Source organism: Helicoverpa zea, chromosome 19 (genome assembly GCF_022581195.2).
Source record: "Helicoverpa zea isolate HzStark_Cry1AcR chromosome 19, ilHelZeax1.1, whole genome shotgun sequence".
Lineage (NCBI taxonomy): Eukaryota > Metazoa > Arthropoda > Insecta > Lepidoptera > Noctuidae > Helicoverpa > Helicoverpa zea.
In genome coordinates this window covers 6,462,287-6,475,167 of record NC_061470.1, presented here as the reverse complement: position 1 = coordinate 6,475,167, position 12,881 = coordinate 6,462,287, and the positions used below count along the sequence as shown (strand labels likewise).

Genomic DNA, 12,881 nt, shown 5'->3' with positions numbered 1-12,881 from the left:
TAGAAGTAGCTTTCAGAATCGCAGGACCAAAAATATTCAACCAGTTGGAAATTTCTTCTTTATCTTTTGGAAAAGTCTATAATATCAACGATCTATTTGCAGATGTTAGCCGTAGTATACGAGACGTTCACCCGCATCGAGCGCGAGAAGTGCCGCGCGCTGCTGCTGCACCGCCGCCGCGCCGCCCGCCACGCCTTCCGCCTGCTCGTGTCGAGGCGGGCGCCGCATGCCGTCAGGCTCAGGCACTTCGCCGGCCTCATGAGGCATTATGCGCCGCATTATAGTGAGTTAGAAACTGGCACTATTTGAACAAATGAGTCCCTTTTGTCTGCCAAGTCCATGGTCAAATCATACTTTTGACCATTTATGAAGAAAAAGAACTGGGCACATACACACTCAAATGTAACCAGTAAGTTAGACAGGCCATGCTCTTGTTATTCTTATGTGCCTCGTTGGTCTAGTGGTCGCAAGCGCGGCTGCTCTTCTCGAAGTCTCGGGTGCGATTCCCGGGTCGGGCCGAAATCGCTTTGTGGGTTTTCTTAAACTTTCACAAAGCAGCCCGTAGTCTGGAAGTTGGTGATTGACACCACCCGTGCATCGGAGAGCACGTAAATGTCGGTCCTGCGCCTAATCTCTCTAAGTCGTGTCGGATTGCCGTCCCATCGGGTCATGAGAGTGAAGGAATAGGGAGTGCACCTGTGTCTGCGCAAATGCTCGTGCACTATAATATGTCCTGCGCAGCTGGCTGATCTCCTTAAATGAGAACAGCCGCCGTTGCCGAAAGCGGCCGTGGACGCCATTATTCTTATGTGATGTTGGGCTTGCCAACCTTCCAACAGGCAGGGTCTTCAGGTGGTATTGAGGGATAGACGTGTCAATGGTGTTTTGTGTCACCTGAATGAAATAAGTAGCTATACTTAGTAAAATTCGCCAGTCCCTTCGATGATTTTCCCGAACATTCTTTATAAAGGAATTCTTCGGATTTTTCTATTTCTTTTATCCTCATAATCTCTTTTATTTTCCTAATTGACAATTCGCACAAATTAGATGTTCTCTCAGAGCAAAAATGCCTAAATTGTATACATTTGCAGGTGGTCTAGACGTGTACCTGATGTTCAAGCAGCTGAACCAGTCCTCATCGGGAGGCCTCTCCCGGGCGGAGTTCGCGAACCTGTACGAGGTGTTCGCGCTGCGCTGGGCGGGGCAGCAGTCGCGGGCGCCGTGGTACTCGCAGTCGCCGCTGGAGCCGCTCGGCAGGGCGGCCGCGGCTGCGGTCAGGTGGCCTTACTTCGAGTATTTGATTTGTAAGTACACATGACAACTTTGTCTTCTTCAAACCAATTACGTGGGCATGATGCTCCTTATTAAGATTATTTCGCTTCTGAAGGCAGTTGCTCCATAAGACATAGGAAGTCAGATGCGGTGACACTGGAAACCAACCCTTATACTGTCAGAAACCTGTCTTTTGCTGACTATCAAGTAACCTGTCTTTTGCTGACTATCCATAATATGCACTTTGGTAGCAGTAGTCATATCGAAGTTTTCATTGCATCTTTTGGGAGAATCTACTAGTGTCTCCAAATTGAAGATATTTAATGGTTAATGATCTTACTTGCTTTTTTCAGATGCACTTATAATTGGTAACGGAGTAGCGATGGTGCTCCGAGTATGTGAGGCGGCGGGAGACCTGCAGGACAGTGCTCGACTTCTCTGCGCATCCTGGGACACCTGGTTGTTCCTGACATGTAAGTTACTCAATAATCACCATTTGAAACTAGGAAAGAAAGTGAGTACCTATTTAAAGATGGATTGTAGATGGTCCTTAGAATCCTGGGCAGATAGTTTGCAAAAGATTTTTTTGAGTGTCAAAATACCAGGCAGCAAACCAAAAAGCATGACATGATGAGATGCCATGATGTCATTTACGAGTATATGCTAAATTTGTTTACTTCTCTAAAACACAATTAGACGCCAGCATACTCCAATCCTATCCTAGGTAGAGTAAACGGAACATCAATATCCAAATTTTTTTTTTGTTTCCAGTGTTCCTCCTAGAAGCAGCCCTGCGCATGATGGCGTCCGGGCTGGCGGTGTACCTGGAGAGCGGGTGGAACGTGTTCGACCTGAGCGTGACGCTGCTGGCGCTGATGGGCGCCGTACTGCTCAGTATCGCGCCCAAGCTGTTCATTGTCGTTATATTTAGGCCTTTGAGGTAATGTCCTGAGTTAGGGATTATTGCTCACACTTACATACAAGCCTGTTCTTATTAAGTATCTTGGGCACATGCCCAGAGCTCCAAGGCTCCAGCCTGATGAGATTTTTAGTCTGATTGACTCCAAGCACTCGCTATATGTACTCCCTTGTACATAATGGAGTAAATAAGGAAGTGCATTCGAGAGTTTCCAGGGGGATTACATAAATAGGGGATGACATGAGTATGATGAGATGATCACAAATAAATAAGGGGTTATGGACATGCCCATGTGTTCATTATGGTAGATCCGTCACTGCAAACAAGATTTATAACTTAGTTTTGGAACATAGTAATACTTCAGCTACCACAGTTAACCACACCCCTTTAGTCATCGATTCTACTATACATATAGGACCTTGTTCTCCTCCCCAGGTTAATGCGTCTGTACAAACTGAAGAAGCGTTACCGTGACGTGTTCGGCACGCTGGTGCTGCTGTCTCCGCTGATGTCCTCAGCCGGCTGCGTCATGCTGGTCATGTACTACTTCTTCGCCATTATCGGCATGGAGCTTTTCGCTGGTTATGATCTTAGGAACTGCTGTGTGTAAGTATAATGAGGATGAAGAAGTTATTTGGATATTTTTCAACTTGAAATGACAATCCAAAATCAATGATGCGTTAACAAAAATATGACAACACAGACCCCGAAGTTTATCATACCCTTTACCTATCTTCCATAGTACATAAACAATAAAATATTTTGTCTTCCACTTGGGTCATATGAAAAAACAAGACTTGCTACGCCGACCCCAAACGGATTTGATCAGTCAGAAGTAATCTCATTGCGCCCTTATGTCAAGACGATGATGATGATTGAACTGACCTGGCTAAGGCCATTGTGAGAAATAAAGCTAAATTTTTCTCCTCTCCTTCCAGCAACACGACAGTAGAGGACTTCTACAAGTATTCCCTGAACGGTTCGACGGCGCTCGGCTACTATTACTTGAACAACTTCGAGAACATCGTGACGAGCGGCGTGACACTGTTCGAGCTGACCGTCGTCAACAACTGGTTCATTCTCATGAACGCGTACGCCACGGTAGCCGGACAGTTCAGCAGGATTTATTTTATGGTGAGGATGGGGTCCTGATTTCTTTGATGAGGACTTTCTGACTAGGATTTTCTTAGTTGTCCGTTGTGGTCGGCTTCTAGTGTAACCGTATGCAGCTACATATGTACCGTTGTGTACCTATTATATGGATGATAATAGATATAGTTGTTAATCCGGTGTTCGGAAGATCTGATCATGGTCATATAATTTGTTCTGAATTTGTCGCGACAGTCCGAAGATTTTGAAAACTTCTGCAAAAGGGCCGGTTTTATTTTTGTATGGTCTCTTAAAAAATCATCCACTTAAAAAAAGACAGTTGGGATCATATTTATTAAAAAGCATTTTCTTGTAAATTCCAGGTATTTTACCTATTCACGATGGTGGTACTGACTATCGTGGTAGCGAGCGTGCTGGAGGCCTTCAGATTCAGGATACAGTACAAACGCAGCACCACTAAAAGAGACGGTAAGATTTACTTCCTAAGTACATAATGTACTTATGCCTATGATTTTAATGGAGAGCTAATTTCTGAAATGAGTAACTGCAATTAAAACAGTATAAATGGAAAAATCTTTGGAAGCATTATTCTTGACTTTAATGCGATGTTTATGAGACCTTACTACTTAGGTACTGAAACTGATAAAAACTTTTTCAGAGGAGAAACTTCTGCATGAAGAGGTGCACACAAGTTGGGAGGAGGCACAGAGGTTGGGAGCCAATGGGGACCTGGCTGATGAGCTCAGGCCCAACCTACCACCTGGGGTAAGTCTCAAACCTAGCAACATTCATTATTACCATCAAAGCAGACTGCTTCTTCTTTAGTGTCTTTTGTGTTTAAATAATTTATTTTATATTCAGTTCTTTCGTGGTATGAAATAGTATAATAACTTGTATATTACAGGTGGAAGTAACATTTATCGGGTCTCGTCCGCGTACGAAGGAGGTGCTGCAAAGGAGAATGTACCAGACTGACATACAGAAGTGGCTTGCAGAAGAAGACGAGAATGAAGGTAGTGTAGCAACTTCTGGTGAAGTAGCTATAGCGTCATATTGCTACTAGCGAAATGTAGTACCAGATTTCAATGTTAACGATTCTCTTTATTTTTTCCAGGAGTACCACCTTCAACAACAATTACATCAAGCGAGGACCCCCTCGCTCCTCCCCTCATCCACCAGCCCGACAGCGAGAACAACCACCAGATGCGAACCGGCTACCAGTTGTAGAACATAATACAATTAGCGCTGTACCACAGGCTAATGTTCATCTGGGACGCACTCAAGAGCTTATGATGGGCCATCTGAGGATGGGCCCTCAGCTGGCTGCAGGCCTGACCAGGGAACCGTGGAAATACATAACTGCTGGGTACGTGCTTAACACTGGCTGGAACTTTTGTTTGAAGGAATTGACATTTAAACATTTGACGTTTATGAAGTGATTTGTTTGTGAACGTATCCGAACTATTCCATAGATTCATAGAATTTAATTTAACAGGATTCTGTGTAACATGGAATATGAATCAATTCCATTTTAATGTTAATTAATCGATTAAGAGATGATTTCCATGTTTATGTGTATTACTCAAAATTGTTATTTAATTAAGAATCTTCTCGTAGGAAATACGTACCTTATTGTTAAAGTTAGATGAAACCCTAACCCGCCAGCTATTATAAACTAATACTCTGCCAGTAGGACATTATTACCGAGTAGTATGAATGTATACTAAGTTAATGATAATAGGTATATTCTGAGAGTTAGCTTAACATCTGTGATAGAATTTTATGGAATTAATTATGAGGGTGTAAATCGACTGTACAGACAGAAATGTGTGAGTAGACGTACTAGACTTTTGATTTAGTTTAGAGGACTTTCTAGAAGTTTGTAACATTATACGTATTTGTATTAATACCGAATGTTTATTTATCAGAAATGGCAGCTTTTAATAATTGCTTCTCATTCGCAAATAATGTGTGAGAGTGAAATGAAATAACAGTCGAGCCATAGACAACATATAGATCAATTGCTACCGTTAGGCAGAATTAGGCCAATAAGTGTATTTTTTTTATTATTTTTGGGTTGTGTTTAATTTTTAGTTGTATCCGCTTGAATAAGTTTACTAAAATGTACAATCTACAAGAGTACACGTTACATAAGTTGTCTTCTAAGTCTACCGAGTTGATTATAAGTTCAATTTTGTACTAACACAGTTAGCAGGTAATTTAAAATGGGACAGTATGGAAACTTATTAGGCATAAACTATTTGGGAGAAAATGTCTTCGAGGATAGATTGAACTATCTTTACTTCCATAGATACCTACAAGGACTAACTATCCTATTTTAAATTGCCCTGTACATAGAATAGTCATGTTTGAATGCGATGACTGTTTAATAATATTAAAGTGAAGTCGACAATTGATTGATATTATGAATAAAACGCCTTCGTAGGTTAGGTAGAATTGTAATCGAATAGCTCTTGAAGTCATAACTGAATATTAAAACCATAGAGAACCTAATCTTGAAGTGTGATGTTTCTTAAAATAATTATTATGAATTAGAACGCTTTTAATGATAGTATCAAAATGGGCAATTAAAAAGAGAGTATACATTAATTGAGTTATTTACATTTCTATTTCTTACTGTACAGTATTAAAAGTGAGTCTTCACCGATAGGTTTTGCCAAAGAGGTCTAAGCCATTTTTTTTTATTTGCCATTAAGTACGCACTTGAACAAATTAAGTTACAGCTACTTACATTAATTAAGTATGAACAGCTTCCAAAATCTCCCTAGGTAGTTCTTAATGATTTTTAATTAAAATATCCCGAACATCCAGGCACCGAGGGCGCTACGCGCTACGAGTTTTTTTTAGAAAGCACTTTTTTACAGTTTACAGGAACTTAATTAAATTAACGTAATATCTAATGGCGCTACATGATACATATTTGGCTTAACTATACGAATATTTTGTAGGTAGATATGTAAAATCTTCGAAAACATTTCAACTTTGTTTTGAAAATCAATTTCAAAAGGACTTCATTTTAGGCAACATGCTGCGCTATTTAAGAAAATATGTACATAAAATAAATAGACAAATAGTCATTTAATGTGATAACTAAATATGGACCATAAATCGAATTATTTACATGCTTTACCTTATTTATTTAATTTAACTTTTAACCAAATATTTTTTGTGATTCTTTTATTTGGCTGCTCAGTATTAACTTTTTGAAATTTTATTGAAATACAACAATATGTATTTGTTTTAGATGTATAAAATGTTTCATTTTAATATATTATTTATAGTTTAAGTAAAAAATAAGTTTAAAACTATTCGTTTTTTTTATAACGTGTCAATGAACCTATCTAATTTTCACAATATTTTGATACAAACTTGAGAATAGAGGTATGTAGATAGAGCCTATAGCTTAGAACTCATTAATAGATAATTTCCCTTTTAATAGGTGTAGGTAGGTTTGCCTAAAACAGAGGAGACACGATACAAAATGGTGCTTGTGTGTGTATGTTGAATTTCCAAATATCGGTAGTCAATTCATAATTTTCATTTACACGCAAAAAAAATTTTTACCGTAACCATATTTAAGTTTGAAGAGCTATGTTATGAGAGTCTCACCATCTTATCTCATCCCTTTGGATAATCCTATTTTCAAACTAATCTATATAAATAAAAATGAATTGTTGTTCGTTAGTCTGATTAAAACTCGAGTAAACTGATTTTGGTTTTAAAATGTTTGTAGAGGTCCAGGGAAGGTTTGCACGATACGAAGTTCGCGGGATCAGCTAGTTAAAAATAAATATCAGTCCCATTGCTGAACATTTTGCCATATTTTCCACCATAAAGCCACATAAATGTTTTTTTACATAGATACCTTTATAAGTTATTTTTAGTTCAAGAGTTGCAGTGATTAAAAGGTAGTCAAAAGTCTAAAGACTGGCAAATCGAACTTATAGAAATTGTCAGTCTATAAAGGTGAATAGTATGTACACTAGTCGAATAAATCATGATAACTTATTAATAATAACAGACGTATTTATGTAGTTCCTCATTGGGTGAATTGAAAATAGTATTCAGGATTCGCTAAAAATACTTTCTGCTTAAGGCATATTTTTTCTTCCATTCCATATTACTCCAGGTTAGTTATTTGATTCACGTTTTTTTTTGGATAAGGATTAATTTTTGTCTTCCATATTTTTTTCAATTACATATATCGTTACTACAATCCACTTTTATAAATAGATTGTCGTTCATGTTTAGAAAGTAGGTTCATCATAAACCCTGAGAAATAAGTTGTAGTCCTAATCCCCCAGACAATAAGGTTCAATTTTGCCAGCAGTATTAATCGAATGAGTTCGAAACGCAGGCTTTAGATATATTGTTTAGAACTCACTTTGTTGACATGCAAATGTAGCGAATAGAGGAATAATTCGTGTTAATTTAATAAATGCACTTTTGAGTACATATATGCCTTTATTTTATTTTATGCTCATACTTCATTTTCTTACGTAGTGGTGATACAAGAAAATTTTGATAAGTGTAGAGGATGCAAGTTGAAAGTAGGTATATAATATATGAACCCATGCAAAACGATAAATAAAAGATATCATAATATTCAAATATTTTATTCTGTTTCCAAAATTACTAAACTTTTTATTTACTCAACTTTTCTAAAATACATTTTCATTATTTTATTCAGCACCAATTAACACTAAATTATTGAGCGCGACATAAACATATACCTACTTAATTATATAAAATAATAACTATTATGAAACGTTAATATCCAAGATTGATATCTTTAGATATTTTAGGAATGTCCTATTGTGAGACATAATTTTATATCTCGAGTGTTGCCAGTTTAAATAATTTCGTAACATTATGGGTAAAATGGTAGTTCGCATAGCAACACTGGCCCCGAACCAAGGAGATTTTATTACATGAGCGTCAGGTAAGAAATAATATTTAATCAGTATATAAGCTTTATCACAATAACACTGGAATAATTACGAATAAGCAGTCTCATGGAAGACAGACGCATGATATACTTTTTTATTAAGTCTCGGTTGACGCAAGCACACACAGATTTTATAGTAACTATAGTTTTTATAAGCTATAGTAATTTACTCTATTTAGCATGCGTGCATAAGTAGATACTTCAGACTGCTTTCTGACGTTGAGTAAATAAATTGGGCCACATTCACAGTAAACAAAATAAATAGGTAAGTAATAATTTAAATATTTACACAATACTGGATTGTATAAAAGCAAAACTGAGAGATTTTATATTTTTTCCTACTGTTACTTATCAATAACAACAAACATGATATTAAAGTATTATTCGAGTTTTATTTACACATAATTCATCTTCATTTCATGAAATTTAAGGACACTATTTTTAACAATATATTCGGATATAGCCACTCACGTGTAAAACGATTTAATTTGGGACCCCAAGTAGCCATTTTTACTTACATGTTATTCAATTTGTAAGTTTTATAAGCTTTTATTTATTTTTTCAGTATCAGAAAATGGTAAAAATGGCTAGGGGTCCCAAAAATTCTACATTAACACCCGTAATAATAAATTATGCGAAGAAATAAGGTGGGTACACTATACATAAATTAAACTAATAATATAAATTATTCTATAATAAATATAAGTAATAATATCATTTTAAATCATAATTTAATTATTGGAACTGCTATATTTCGACGTGGAGTCAAAATTGTCACGAACTGGGTTAAAAACGTCTTTACTTGTGTAAATCAAAACTCATTTTCTAACATTAATGTTTCTTTTTCATCCTTGTTAGTGTGATTATACTTTTTTTATAAGGCGAATGGCCATTTTAAGTATAGTTAAGTAATGGGAAACATCTTGTGCGTAACGAATTGATAGAGACTGAAATAATTTAAAAGACGAATTGGAAATTAAACAAGACTTTATTTCGATATTTAAAGTGACAATTTCGACGAATTATCATAATATTTACGTATTGTACTGTATACCTAAATATATAAATACAACCATTCGATAGAGATATTCTATAACATTTTGGAGTCAATATGACGTTATTCCTCAACTTGCAATAACATCAAATGCAAGATTCATAGGGTTATGCAAGCATTTTTAGTGTGCACACACAATTGCATAAAATTGAAAAAATATTCTCATTCGAGTTTATATGTGATTTCATTATAATCATCGCTACCGAATCGTGAAACTGTTGCGACACAAAAATTAAAAATGTTTGCGAAAACCCTTAAAAAGTTTAGGAGGTAGAAAACATGCATGATACAGACCTTTGAATGACAATACAGTCACTTAGGCACTTTCCAATATTTATAAAAATATGATTGGAAAGAGTCAAAACATTCACACATCCAGTTGATCAATCACTTTCAATCGAGTTTCTAAACTCGCAGTGTTGAATTAAATATTAATTCTATCTAAGGCCGTAAAGCCGTATTCATTGATTCAAAGCGTCAGTTATCCTTTTCCCTTGAATCTACAAAAGAGATTTCTACTCATGAGGCTCACGATTCACTCACCCATTGCACATTGGAACACTATAACCCTCTCCCGACCTAGTCCGGCAAAAATACTGTCTACACACTACGCACCCAGGTACATATTTGCAAACCCCAAAACCTTTGGACAGACCATCAGTTGTCATAAAAAGCGACAACTTTATTATACAACTGTCACATTAAACACTAACTCCCGTAACATCTACTGATAAGCAGCAACGTTCGTTAACTCGCGAGCAACTGTGGCGCAACTGTTGGGCAACAGTTGTGCGACTGTCGGGCAACAGTTGGTCGACTTAGCTGATGTAGCATGAGAAACTGGGCTATGAGAGGCGCGGCCGCTTGGCGTGCGGCCGGCGTCACATCTCGATGGAGACGCCGGGGCCGCCCAGTCGTGTCTCCTTCACTCGGAACCCGTTTTCGAGCAGCTGCCCGCATAGAGAGTCTACTATGGACCGCGGCGTCGTCGGCGGGATTAACACCATGGCGTAACTGTAACAAAGATAACAAAATTATTAAAAAAAAAAATTGGAAAGTGGACAGACATAAATATTGTGTCGCAGAAGAAACGCCATTTCTTCTTCCCAGCAAAAACTCATAGGAAGTGGTGTAGTTTTAGGGCTGTCTTTTGTTTTTGACGTCCGAAAAGTGCTCAAGAGCACATAATCTCAACAAATCTTTTATGAGTTTATGACGCATAATTCTTCTACTAAATAAAATCAATGTTGACAAAGGTTTCACACCGTAAGAAATCAATACAAGTTTTGAGGAATGCTCATATTTATTTATAAGAAGACATTTGCAAAACAAATAATTTAAAATGTTGTCTGTCTATGTTTGAAGATTTCGAGTTTTGATTGAAACTTGTTTGGTGACTTTCACGAGTTCACTCAACTACGAATATAAACTATTAGTTAATGTGTGACTCAACTTATTTTATAGCTGTAACGATTAAAGGATATTGAATATTAAATGAGAATAATATTCTCTTGTATTGCATCAGTATGCCTGACTTAACATTATTGTCTTTATTTTTTGATAATCTACGTCGGAAACCTAACATTTTGATCGAATTATCTTCAGTAATCTAAAATAATAAAGCTGAAGAGTTCGTTTGATTGCTAGAACACAGTAATCTCAGGAGAAGTTCTTGTGACATATAAAATATTGGAGTTTCTTGCCGGTTCTTCTCCGTAGGACCCATTACTTGGAACCGTGCACCTAGCTACTTCCTAAGCACCTATAAGTATTGGTCTATGTGAAATAAAAACCTTCGACTTGGAAAAAGTCTTTCGGGCGCGGATTAGTTCCCACGGATGAGTTCACGCGGGTGAAACAGTAGGAGGAAGCTACATAAAAAGACTCGCGTTCCTTTTCCGTATAAAAAGAGGCATGTACCCTGCTTTAGGACAATAAATAACCCTTCTTGGCAGTTGGGTAAGCTGATAATAATAGTAAAAGATATCTTCTTCTTCCCAGCAAAAACACATAGGAAGTGGTGAAGGGCGGGCGTTTTGGGGGCTGTCTTTTGTATTGACGTTCGAAAAGTGCTGATTTTCAGCCTACTTTGAATAAATGACTTTTGATTTGATTTGATTTGATTTGACTTACCCCCCACCACCGGCGCCCGTAAGTTTACAAGCTAGCCCCTTGGCGCGGGCGGCGCTGCGAATAGCTTCTAGTGCGGGGTGCGACACGCCCAGCGCCGAGAGCAGACAGTGGTTCATGTCCCACAGCTCCTGTGAAAACAAATAGGTAGGGTTAATTTGGGCTTTATTTCCTATGAAATAGGTCTGAAGTTGCTTTGAAGATGCTGATGTTCTGGAACGGCTATTTGCCAATTGCTGTGGTCATCTGCCAGTATTTAAGGGATTGTTAAACACATTTGTGGACATTGAACGAACTAATCGTGGTCGCCGCTCGAGAAATTCGTCAAAGTGGTTGCTTGTCAGCGGTTTAGTTTTTAATCTTATACCTACAAAATCATTTTATAAGGATCTTATGAAGTATTATATCATTACGTAATACATTATCCATTTTATCATGTTTTCTAATTCCTTGAAAATATGACCGGAATCGAACAGTAAAGGTATTACAATTGAAAATAAATTACGAACAAAACCGACAAACAAAACAGTCATATTTACAAAAATAACTTAAAAACAAATAGGCATTAACTTTCAGGAATAAACGCGGAAAATATTGTACTTATTCGTCATAGGTCAGAAACAAAACAAGTGCTATTAAAAGCCATTCCTCTACTATGCGCTTACGCATACCGAATAAAAATGGCATAAAAATATTACAAGCTTCATAATATAAAAAATATATTACATAAAAGTGACGTATAGTACAAAAACACGTGCGTTATGATGACTACGAATAGGCATGATGACAGTAATCAAAAATCATTAAAATAATATAGTTATTAAATTAAACTTGAAGCTTGGAATATAGAACGCGCATTGTTTTCTTTAATAATAATGTGATTAATATGTATTTTTATAAAATAAAATTACGAAATAAGGCAATCCGCCATGATATCTTGAACACCAATCAGAGCTCGTGACGTCATCTCTCAAAACAACTCGCGCGAAAGCGCGCGAACGTCACATTTCGTTATTGTGAACTTCCACTGCGATCTTTGTTTTTAATTAATTAATTGTTTATAACACGAGTTATGGAGCCCGGATTTATCAAGGCAAACAGCGCTAATTTGCCTAGAATTGATATCATAATGCTGGGAGAGTTTTTGGCATCAAATAAAGATTATTGTTCAGCTGAATTTAGAAATATTAAAACTTCCATGTAAGTATACTAGTTTAATTTAAAAAACTTCCATGTAAGTGTATTAGTTTAATTAAAAAAACTTCTATGTTAGAATCTAGAGAACTATATAATAACTTACATCAAAGTGATCTTCACAAAAATAAAGTTGTACCCTGGGCAATATTGCTTTTGAATCTCGCCTTGCAAGTTTAAGCCACTTGTTTCGTATTTTTTTATTGTGAGGAACGTACACAAATAACTTATCA

General features: G+C 36.9%; 2 protein-coding genes across 4 annotated transcripts in view; one reads left to right on the top strand and one right to left on the bottom strand.

Annotated features, from left to right (window-relative positions):
* LOC124639506 (two pore calcium channel protein 1-like) overlaps positions 1 to 7,777 on the top strand; it is a 34,708-nt gene extending 26,931 nt beyond the window's left edge. For both annotated transcript variants that reach the window (XM_047176906.1, XM_047176907.1), the window contains exons 8-17: positions 103 to 283; positions 1,092 to 1,304; positions 1,626 to 1,745; positions 2,044 to 2,212; positions 2,627 to 2,797; positions 3,130 to 3,325; positions 3,664 to 3,769; positions 3,960 to 4,066; positions 4,206 to 4,314; positions 4,416 to 7,777. In XM_047176906.1, coding sequence (XP_047032862.1) covers positions 103 to 283; positions 1,092 to 1,304; positions 1,626 to 1,745; positions 2,044 to 2,212; positions 2,627 to 2,797; positions 3,130 to 3,325; positions 3,664 to 3,769; positions 3,960 to 4,066; positions 4,206 to 4,314; positions 4,416 to 4,528 — 1,485 coding nt within the window. In that variant the 3' untranslated portion in view covers positions 4,529 to 7,777. The remainder of the gene's footprint in view (positions 1 to 102; positions 284 to 1,091; positions 1,305 to 1,625; positions 1,746 to 2,043; positions 2,213 to 2,626; positions 2,798 to 3,129; positions 3,326 to 3,663; positions 3,770 to 3,959; positions 4,067 to 4,205; positions 4,315 to 4,415) is intronic.
* Positions 7,778 to 7,922: 145 nt separating this feature from the next.
* The window catches only part of LOC124639526 (mevalonate kinase), a 35,570-nt gene continuing 30,611 nt past the window's right edge, over positions 7,923 to 12,881 (bottom strand). For both annotated transcript variants that reach the window (XM_047176941.1, XM_047176942.1), the window contains exons 7-8: positions 11,458 to 11,585; positions 7,923 to 10,338 (exon numbers count right to left, since the gene is read on the bottom strand). In XM_047176941.1, the coding sequence (XP_047032897.1) occupies positions 10,206 to 10,338; positions 11,458 to 11,585 (261 nt within the window). In that variant the 3' untranslated portion in view covers positions 7,923 to 10,205. The remainder of the gene's footprint in view (positions 10,339 to 11,457; positions 11,586 to 12,881) is intronic.